Source organism: Limulus polyphemus, unplaced genomic scaffold (assembly GCF_000517525.1).
Source record: "Limulus polyphemus unplaced genomic scaffold, Limulus_polyphemus-2.1.2 Scaffold736, whole genome shotgun sequence".
Taxonomy (NCBI): Eukaryota; Metazoa; Arthropoda; class Merostomata; order Xiphosura; family Limulidae; genus Limulus; species Limulus polyphemus.
The window spans coordinates 61799-72682 of NW_013666346.1; the positions used below are offsets into that span (position 1 = coordinate 61799).

The following is a 10884-nucleotide window of genomic DNA, read 5'->3' on the forward strand; positions in this document are numbered from 1 at the left end:
AGGAACAGGATATTTCTAGAAACAGGTGGCGTGATACTAGTCACGTGACCTCGCTGATGCAACAATATGTATAGTTGTACATATCCCTTAGCAGGAACATCAAGAGCCAGTATGGGCCCAGGGGCAAACATCTTCACGGGGCCCCCTTTCTCTCTCTTTTTTAACATTTTCAAGAATTTATTAAAAAGAAGATCCTAAGTTAGGACATCAACGAGCTCATAAACCAGACAAAATCATAGCAGCAACCGTTTTTTACCTCATAGTATAAGTGTAAAAACGTTAATAAGGTAACAACAAATATCTATTAAATCTATAAAGTAACAAATACATATTAATTATTACTCAAATTATTATTTCATTTGTTCTTAATGTATCAAGCGTCTATATGCAAAGAAAAGCCAAAAACTATGTTTTTTATCATGAAATGAAGATGTAGCCTAAATCTGTTTTGCAGGCTTTACGGCATAACCAGGTTTCATTCGCCCGGGCCCCTGGGAAGTTGCCCCCTTTGCCCCCTCCCTGTTGGTGGGCCTGTCCCTCAGTAACATTATATTAAATGTCAAAAAAGATATTAAATTAGCCCTCAATCTTCAAATTAATATGTCTGAAAGAATAAAGTACAAGAGAGCTACTCATTAAGAAATAATTGCCAATTATTTCTTGAATAATTTTATAATTCATAATTGCCTTTGCTTTTATAATATAAAGCAACAAACCATTACTGTTTGAGATTCACATTTTGTTTTGTGGAATTTTTTTTATGAACTAATCAGTTCTTTGTTAGAAGTTATTGTAACCTTAGCAATTTCAAGTTCTTCACATTTTTGTGAATATCTTTTCTACTTAAATAAGCCAAAAGTGGTTAAGAAGTAAAAACATATGAGAAAACATACCATTCCTTCAAAAGGTCCTCTAATACCAATACTAGCTTTCAACCATCTCCGCCCATGATTACTCCATTCCTCCCACAGCTTATATGCAATGGAACCATTTCTATTCAACAAGTTTACATCAAAACGAAAATCATAACGGATATTAGCTTCAGCCATATGATACCAAAATTCCAAGCATCGATCATCTTCTCGAGGCACATGAATAGTTGGGCTCTGCAAACCACCAGATAGTATTCCTCCAACAGCTGTCCATCGGCGAAGTTCCAAGTACCAACCACCTAATAATGAAAACAACAACAACTTTTCCTTGGTAACAGTACCATATTATGTTATCGTTGAAGTGTACTTAGGAATGAACCTTGTCAGTTTTACTACATTTTTAAAAAAGTCTGGCTGGCTAACAAAAACAATGAAACGAGAAGACCTTGAAAAATGTGAAAATTATAGAAAATCAGCTTTTCTCTCACGAATCACTTTAAATGAACAAATCTCTTCTTTTAATTTTGTATTTTAAGGAGCAGCAACGCTGGCTTTGTTCTTTTTTACCATTCATAATAATCGGTTTCTTGTACAAATTAAAAGTGAATAAACTGTACTTCTTCATTTGTTGCTCATTCCACAAAAGCCTGTGTTGCCAAAGAATAAAAATAAATTTTATTTTGTCCTTATTTTCCAAACTTTTCATCAAAATTTTGACTTGTAATATATGAATATTAGTCTCAGCATAAATTCTGTATATTTATGTTACTCTTCATTTTGAAAAACCTTAGTTCAAGCTTAGTTTACAATGAAAAAAATTAATATATGTATATATATATATATATATACATATATATTTGTATATAGTTTTTAAGTTACAAGTGGATTAGTCAATAATCATGAAATATTTCAAACCTCTTTAAAACTAATAGCTAGTAACTTATAAAATTCTTCAATAAAACTAGTGCTTTAAAAAAATCATAATTTGTAAATAATTAATAAAATGTTTTCAGATACTTAGTTTTTAAACACATGGTATTATCATTTATATTTTCAACATGATTCTTGTAATAATACAATACAATTATGTAATAATACATAATTAAAAAGACAGTTACCTTTGTAAAGTTCAGGTGAAGTGGTATTGCTAAATTTTCTTAATTCAAATTCAGCTCCAGGTTCATAATTATCAGACTCACATCAACTCTCAGTTGCTCCTCATCTTCAGCTCAACTGATTATCACAAAATTATAATAAACCACAGCAGTGTTATACTATATTTTAAATGTTACATATTGCTTGATCAGAATCGCATTCCTTTACTCAAGCAAACACTCACCTAGTGTTAGAGCCTGTGTTACATACTGCTTGATCAGAATTGCATTCCTTTACACAAGCAAACACTCACCTAGTGGTAGAGCCTGTGTTATTTATTGCTTGATCAGAATCACATTCCTTTACTCAAGCAAACACTCACCTAGTGGTAGAGCCTGTTTTACGTATTGCTTGATCAGAATCACATTCCTTTACTCAAGCAAACACTCACCTAGTGGTAGAGCCTGTGTTACGTATTGCTTGATCAGAATCACATTCCTTTACAGGAATAAACACTCACCTAGTGGTAGAGCCTGTTTTACATATTGCTTGACCAGAATCACATTCCTTTACTCAAGCAAACACTTACCTAGTTGTAGAGCCTGTGTTACGTATTGCTTGATCAGAATCACATTCCTTTACAGGAACAATCACTCATCTAGTGGTAGAGCCTGTGTTACGTATTGCTTGATCAGGATCACATTCCTTTACAGGAACAATCACTCACCTAGTGGTAGAGCCTGTGTTACGTATTGCTTGATCAGAATCACATTCCTTTACAGGAACAATCACTCACCTAGTGGTAGAGCCTGTGTTACGTATTGCTTGATCAGAATCACATTCCTTTACAGGAATAAACACTCACCTAGTGGTAGAGCCTGTGTTATGTATTGCTTGATCAGAATCACATTCCTTTACAGGAACAAACACTCACCTAGTAGTAGAGCCTGAATATTCTTACACACTACTAGAACATGTAACATTATACGTAACAAATTTCCATTCTCAGATATCATATCCATGAACCCTTGAAATTAAAACAATTTTATTCTAATAACAGAGTTAAACATAAATCTAACTGTTATCTTGCAGTGAACCTAATTTTTTTTAATGTCATGCATAGCATGTTTTGACTAAGTCTAACACTGCTATCATATTGTGACAGTTGAGCTAAGAATAAAAGGGGAACTTGTGAACTTGAAGCTATGACTTAATCACAAAACTGGGTGATACCATTTCTTCTTAATCTGTACACTTGTTCCCCTTTTTTTTTTAATGAAGTCTTTATAAACACCTAAACAAATGTCACCATAGCTGTTTATAAACTGATATCAAAGTATGTGTAAATATAGTCATATGATGAATGTAAGTAGATCTAACTAAAGTATTCACTAATGTCTTGAATTTAAACAGTGTATAAGAGGATGTGATGAGATTAGCTTAAATATAAAATTAATGTTACTGATTAACAGACTTAAACTAGAGCTGAACAAGATCAATCCAACAATAAAACTATGAACTTTCTGTATTCTGTAAAATAAACAAACTTATAAACAAAAAGAATAAAGACTGAAAAAAAAAGGACCTACAGTTAGATATCTATAACGCTTCATAGCAAATACCTTCAGTAAGAGCAGCTTTGGTGTGATCAGATGGAGGACCTAGGTTACCAACTGGAGAGGACCCACTGTGCATGATCCAGTTTAGTTGATCTTTGTCATCTTGTTGCCATCCACATAGATTGTCTTCAAAGTCACAATCAATTGTATCAATTTCATCTGTAAAAAAAAAGAAGATATCAATCATGTTATGTTCCTTGTTATTTAAAAAAAACTTTGTTAAAGTAGTTTCTTTAGCTTTCTTTTTAAACTATATTATATCTTTATAACTATTCATACTTGAAAACAAAAATTGTCTAGATGGTCAAAATCGTATTGATAAAACAAAGAAACACATAGCAAAACCACATCAGGATCACCCCATATAACTAGAAAGTGCAATAAAAATTTAAAGTAATTTGTATCATTAAAAAGAAAAGGTGACTAATAGACTTTTCAATTATACAACATTAACACTTTTAATTTAATGAGTTTTAGATTGCTTGGCAATCGTGTGAAGTTAGATTGGCTATTAGTTAAATCTGAAACCCAAGCAGATGGATACTCAACAAGTGGAAGAAATTACACAACTACAAATTTAATTGTTTAGAGTCTGTTTGATAAAGCAAATAAAATAAAATATGCAACTGCTTATACATGAAATGACTTACCAATTAATGGACACAGTGAGTCTAATAAAGCCACATCATCTAGAATTATATCAATGTTACGTCCATTTTGTTCTTTCCATGATTCAAACAAAACCTGTTAAAAAGGGTGGTAATCAAAATATATAATTGGACTTTAATATATTAAAGATGTGTATGCAGTTATGGCATTCAGAAGAAAGCAGTTAATTGATTATTGTAAAAGTAGGCTCATTTTTACCATGTGTATCCTGTACTGATGTATTGTTGTGTGTAAGAAATGTTAAAATTTTGATATGTCACTTAATATATACATTTACAATAAAAAAACAATAGTACTTGTAATTATTTTCCTGTAAATTAAATGAAAATTATGTGAAAATTAATTGTTTTCTCTAAATCCAATATACAGCCTACCCTGCCTTCTAAAGGACCTTCCAAAGAAATCTTTGCATTCATGAAACGGTTTCCGTGCTCTCCTAAACGGTGCCACAGTTGCTGTTTCATGCCATCCAGCTTCTCAAAGAAAACTCCCAAATACTGATTGGACTGAACATTCATATAATACCAGAATGTTAGACACTTTCGGACACCATCTTCAATTTTAATAACAGGAGTCTTTAACCATGTTCTGTCATCTTTTTTAGAACCTCCTTTTGTGACAACGTAAAACTCATCTGAAATTTAAGTATCAACAACTTTATAGAGAATAATGAAGAATAAATAAGATGTAGAGAGGGGTATAGTGTGGAAACAAAGAAGAAAGGTAATTTTAATGGTAGGATAAATTAATATTATTGTAATGCTAAAAGTATAGGAAATAAAATGGATGACCTTAGAGCACTGGCCAGAATAGAGAATTCTGATATAATGAGAAAAATTGAAACCTGGCTAAATGTAGACATTTATGATTAAGGAATATCTTTGAAATACATGGTTATAGGTTGTTTATTAGGAACAGAGTACTAAAAAGAAGGGGGAGAGTGACTTTATATGTAAAATGTGAATTACAGCCTGCTCAAGTTGAGGATATCAAAGCTAGCAGCAGTGATGTTTGGGTTTCTGTTAATAGTTATAAAGAGAGAAGGATTTTAGTTGGAATTTCTTACAGACTACCAGATGAAACTGATGAAATTAATGAGAAATTCTACAAAGAGACAATAAAATTCAACTGTTAATGAGATTATAACTATGGGAGATTTTAATTTCAGGCATATAGATTGGGAAATGTTAGAGTCAAATCATGAAGGAGACAGGTTTATAGAAACTGTTCAGGATAGTTTTTTTAACAATTGGTTAGGGAACTTATTAAAAACAATGCTGTTTTAGGTTTATTGTTAATTTATAATAAAGAAACAGTTGAGATTGGGGAACATCAAGTGATCATTGCTCTATTAGATTTGATGTTTTGCTGCATATGGATATACATATGGTTCCAAGTTTCAAAAAAGCAAATTGTGAAGGTAAAAGACAAGAATTATGGGCTGTGAATTGGGCAATTGAATTTATTGGATATGCTAGTCAAATGTGGAAATATTGTAAAAATAAATTCTTAAATATTCAAGATAGGCATGATCCTTATAGACAAAAAAGTGTCTGCAAGTACAAAATCAGGTTGGCTTACAAATATAAAGGAAAAATTAAAGAAAAGCACTATAAGTATATGAAGTTTAAATTTACTGCAATAACAAGACATTGGAGGAGTATAGAAGATCAAAAGAGTTGGTCAAATGGGAAATCAAAAAACTATATGAAAAACAGCTGGCTAAAAGTATAAAAATAAATATTAAAGATTTCTTCTAATACATTAAGGGTAACCAAAATGTTAGGATGAGAGAAAGGCTTTTGAAGGATGACACTGGAAGGCTAATATCTGATGGGATGACTGGGTTATTAAATACTACTTTTTCTTCAGTTTTTACTCATGAAGAATTAAACAATATTCCTCAACTTGAACAGTTGCTAGGTGGAAACAAGGATGAACAAGATCACATTAATTTTGAGTTTGTTAAAAAATAACTGGGAAGTTTAAAGAATCATGTGTATTTGTGTTTTTTATAATATTGGGCTATCTGCTGTATCAATCAAGGAGAATCAAACCCCTGATTTTACACACTGTAAATTCGTAGATTCACTGCTGTCCCACCGAGGGACTTAAAGAGTCATAAAGCACATGGGCCAGATAATATTTACCCAAGGGTTTTTGAAAGAGGTCAATGATTGGTTATATGAGTCACTTGTTACTATTTTTCTAAGTCCTTTCATAGTGAGCAGGTGTCAGAAGATTGGAAGTTGGCTAATGTTACTCCTCTTATAGGCCTATTAGTCTTTCATCAATAATGAGAAAAGTTTTTGAAACTTTGATAAAAGATGCTTTTCAAAGTTATTTAACAAAGGTTAAAGTTTTTTTTTTGTATAGTCTTGGGTTATTGCTTATGTAAATAAAAGTATAGGTGTGGATTTTCAGAAAGCATTTGTTATTTCTGTAGATGTGGGGGATAGTTTGGTTTACTGTATAAAAACTTGCTAGATGGAAGAAAACAAGGGATTGTTATAAATGGAGTTCAGTCAAACTAGATTAATGTCACAAGTTGGGTACCTCATGGCTCAGTATTAGGACCTTTGATCTTTTTTATTTACATCATTGACATAGATAAAAGAATGGTCAATAGATAATTTAAATTTGCTGATGACATTAAAGTTTTGGGTGTTGTTGGCTGTGAGGAGGATGCTGCTGCTTTACAAAAGGACTTGGATTATTTGGCGAGTTGGGTGAATAATAGCAAATGGCTTTTAATTATAAAAAATACAAGGTAATGCATGTGGGATATCACAATTAGAATTATGTGTGTAATTTTGATGGAAATAATCTTAACAATGTTATGGAAGAAAAAATCTTTGTGTAGTGGTTAATCAGTCTCTTAAGCCATCCAAGCAATGTGTTGTTGCTAGTGGCAGGGTAAACATGATATTAGGTTGTATCTACAGAAATACTTAATACAAGTCTTAAGATGTTATAACGTCTTTGTATAGGTCACTGGTTAGGCCTCATTTGGAGTATTGTGTTCAGTTTTGGACTCCTTACCTCAGGAAGGACATTGAATTGTTGGAAAGGATTCATAGGACGTATACTAGGATGATATTTGGGATGGAGATGTTATCATATTAGGATAGGTTAAAATCTCTGAAATTACTTTCTCTTGAAAAAAAAAAAGAATTAGAAGGGATCTGATTGAGGAACTTACAACTGTTAAGGAAATTGGTAGTGTTTATGCATCATCTTTTTTGCGATTTAATGGTGAGAATGTTAAGATTAGGAGACACAAATACAAATTTTAATAGAGAATAAGTTCTTCAGCTAAGACAGCTTTATTTTTCTAAAGAGTGGTTGGTAGAATGGATGTGGTGAATGCAGTTAATGTTAAGGAAAAGCTTGATAAACATTTTAATGATACGGGCTGGTTTTCAGCTTTTTTTTGAATAGGGTTTAGTTTACTTTATGTGACAGGACAGTCTAGATGGGGAAAAAAATGTCCCTTGTTATCCTTTAATGTTACGTTACATTAAAAAGTTATACAAAACTTTAATGTGGCTTGTAACACATATATTAGCCTGTGTACATAACCAATGTAGCTTATAACACACTAATATGTACATAACCAATGTGGCCTAAAACACACACATAAAACCAATTTGAGTGAAATAAACAGTAATAAAAAACTTGGGTTCCTACCATTATTAATCACAATTATTGTAAATGTCTGGATACAATGGAACTTCACATCTGATTGTTATTTGGTGAAAAATAGTTTGATATAATAATTTCCCGAAATTTCAAAATTTTAATTAATAATAGTGATTACGAAAATAGTACCGACTTCTAATAACACCAAATTTGACCAAACAAATGTGATGCCACATAATAATAATTTAAGACATTCATAACTTATAAAAGCCCTCAATCTTAGGCCCTTACAACCACTACTTTCATAGGCTATTTTTAAAAAACGAAACAAAACTTTACTAAAGTGTACCTTTGCAATTCTCTATACGGGTCTGGTGACAAGTGGCCTTTTCCATTTCCCAACGGAAAGTTCCACTTCCTCCACGATTCCATCCGCATATACCATCAACAAATGTACAGTTGATGGAATCTAGAACAATTTATGGGACAGAAATATAATTACTTCACACACATACATACTTACATTTGTATTTATATAAGAAACCTAAAACTCCATTCCAATATGAAATAAAAAGCACATTAAAAACAAATATATTGGATAAAATAATAATATATTACTGTTGTACAACAGACAAACATTTCTGTAATTTTATTACCTGTTGTATTTTGTTTACAGTATGTTTACATTTTCTAAAACTAATGCCCACCAACCAACTACTCAGGGAATAATACTACATTTTCTAAAAACTAATGCCCACCAACCAACTACTCAGGGAATAACACTGCATACAGCACAATATTGTAGAATAAAAGTGATACAATAAAATACTCTCTTTATCATGCAGGATACCTTCTTATAAGCTGACTTGTAATGTATATGTATGTTTATTTACAATGTATTATGGGCTTTTTCTTAATCTTGACGGAAGTCTACACACAATGTTAATGCAGCTTTACTACTAGCCATAATGGTTATTAAACCTACATGCAATGTTTATATAAGTTTAATTTCAATTTTTATGCAAGATTAGATATATAATATTTATAGAAACTGACTTGTTCAGTTTATGTTTTGTATGCATGTATCAGGACTTAACACAAAGCTACACAAGAGTTGTCTGTGCAGTTGTTCCTAATTTTCAATTGATAGGCTATTCTGATCGAATTGTGAAATCTGACCGTTTATCTTATAGCACACTCATGGTCCCAGAGTGTGGAGCACATTTTTGGATTCACAGTTTAGGCACATTAACCACAATACCATGCTCAGCCCAGCAATGTTTACGTAAGCCCCTTGTGGTATCTGTAAACACTAATCACTATTCTATACCCAACTCGGTAATGCTTACACAAGCCCACTTGTAGTATCTATATATTATAACCACTATGCTACACCCAACTGAGTAATGTTTATGTAAGCCCCTTCATGGTACCTATATATGCTAACCACTGGGCCATGCTTAGCCTAGTAATGCATATTTAAGTCCACTTGTGGTAACATTTATGAAATTCACTGTGCTTATGTTGGAATTTACATAGAATTTACTGACCCCCCCCCCTTATTCACCCCACATGGTCTTCCTCACTTATAGCAAATTGTACACACCCTCCTTCATCCCCCTGTAGTGAACATTCCTTTCATTTCTATACACTAAATACTTACATGCAAAGCACTTTCCTTCTATGACTTTAATATCATCCAGTGCGATATACGTTTTAGCATAGCTGTGATAGAAGTTTTGAACAACAAAGGCAGCCTTTATAAAAGAAAACAGCTTGGATTTAAAAGTTATATCACATTGTTTAACAACACTTTTAAATCAAATCTATTTATTCTTTGAATCTATGATATTATATTATTAATGTTACCTTGCTACTTTATAAACCAGAAGAAATGCAGTAGAAAGTAAAACTGAAATTTTAATTATTTAAATACATTCTCTATAATATTTTCCAATTATTTACTATTATTTGATATTTTAAATAAAAAAACTCACAAATAAAACATCAAAAAGAATAGTTAAGTAGAATGTGGAAGTTCAGGTTTATTGGCGTATTGCAACATTAAACAGATCTCATGCTACTTATCAAGACAAGTGACAACGGACTACTGCGATCTAGATATATATATATAGAAAGAGAGATAATTTTTCTTATGTTTTTGATGTAACAACCAATAAAGCTAAACACTGAAACAGATACAAAGATTTGAAAAATTCAAAATAAGATCATATTTAACATAAGCATTTCTCACTGATGCTTTTAAATGGTTCTGTATATTATACAGAACATACTACATAAGCAGTGTTTGTAAGAGTAGCCTGGTACAAACAGTATGTACATACTACACAGCAGTGTTTGTAAGAGTAACCTGGTACAAACACTATGTATATACTACATTAGCAATGTTTATAAGAGTAATCTGGTACAAATGCTATTTACATACTACATAAGCAGTGTTTGTAAGAGTAACCTAGTACAAAACATACATAAACATCGTATGTATGAGTAACCTGGTAAAAACACTAAGTACATATTATATAAACAGTTTTGTGAAGAGTAAAATCTGAAATTTCAATCACAGATTATAATTATGGGAGATCTTAGTTTCAGGCATATAGATTGGAAAATGTTATATTCAAATCATGAGGAAAACAGGATTTTAGAAATTGATGATGATGTTTTTCTTCAGTAATTAGTTAGGAAACCTACTAGAAACAATGATGGTTTAAATTTATTTTTAACTTCTAATTAAAAAATGGTTAATAGGGTAGAATTTGGTAAATATCTGAGTGGAAGTGTTCATTGCTCAATAAGATTTGAGGTTTTGCTGCATATGAAGATAAGGAATAAGTTTTTGGTTCCAAATTGTTAAAAAAATTTGAAAAGATGAGACAAGAATCACTTGCTGTGAATTGGGCAACTACATTAGTTGAGATACTAATCAAATGTGTGTGTAACTATTGAGCTCATGGGCATAAAGGACA

General features: G+C 31.7%; 1 protein-coding gene across 1 annotated transcript in view; it reads right to left on the reverse strand.

Annotated features, from left to right (window-relative positions):
* LOC106460255 (MAM and LDL-receptor class A domain-containing protein 1-like) overlaps positions 1-10884 on the reverse strand; it is an 83473-nt gene that overhangs the window by 11819 nt on the left and 60770 nt on the right. The window contains exons 29-34 of the mRNA XM_022386924.1: positions 9561-9654; positions 8247-8366; positions 4630-4889; positions 4237-4330; positions 3590-3745; positions 894-1171 (exon numbers count right to left, since the gene is read on the reverse strand). Of these exons, the coding sequence (XP_022242632.1) occupies positions 894-1171; positions 3590-3745; positions 4237-4330; positions 4630-4889; positions 8247-8366; positions 9561-9654 (1002 nt within the window). The remainder of the gene's footprint in view (positions 1-893; positions 1172-3589; positions 3746-4236; positions 4331-4629; positions 4890-8246; positions 8367-9560; positions 9655-10884) is intronic.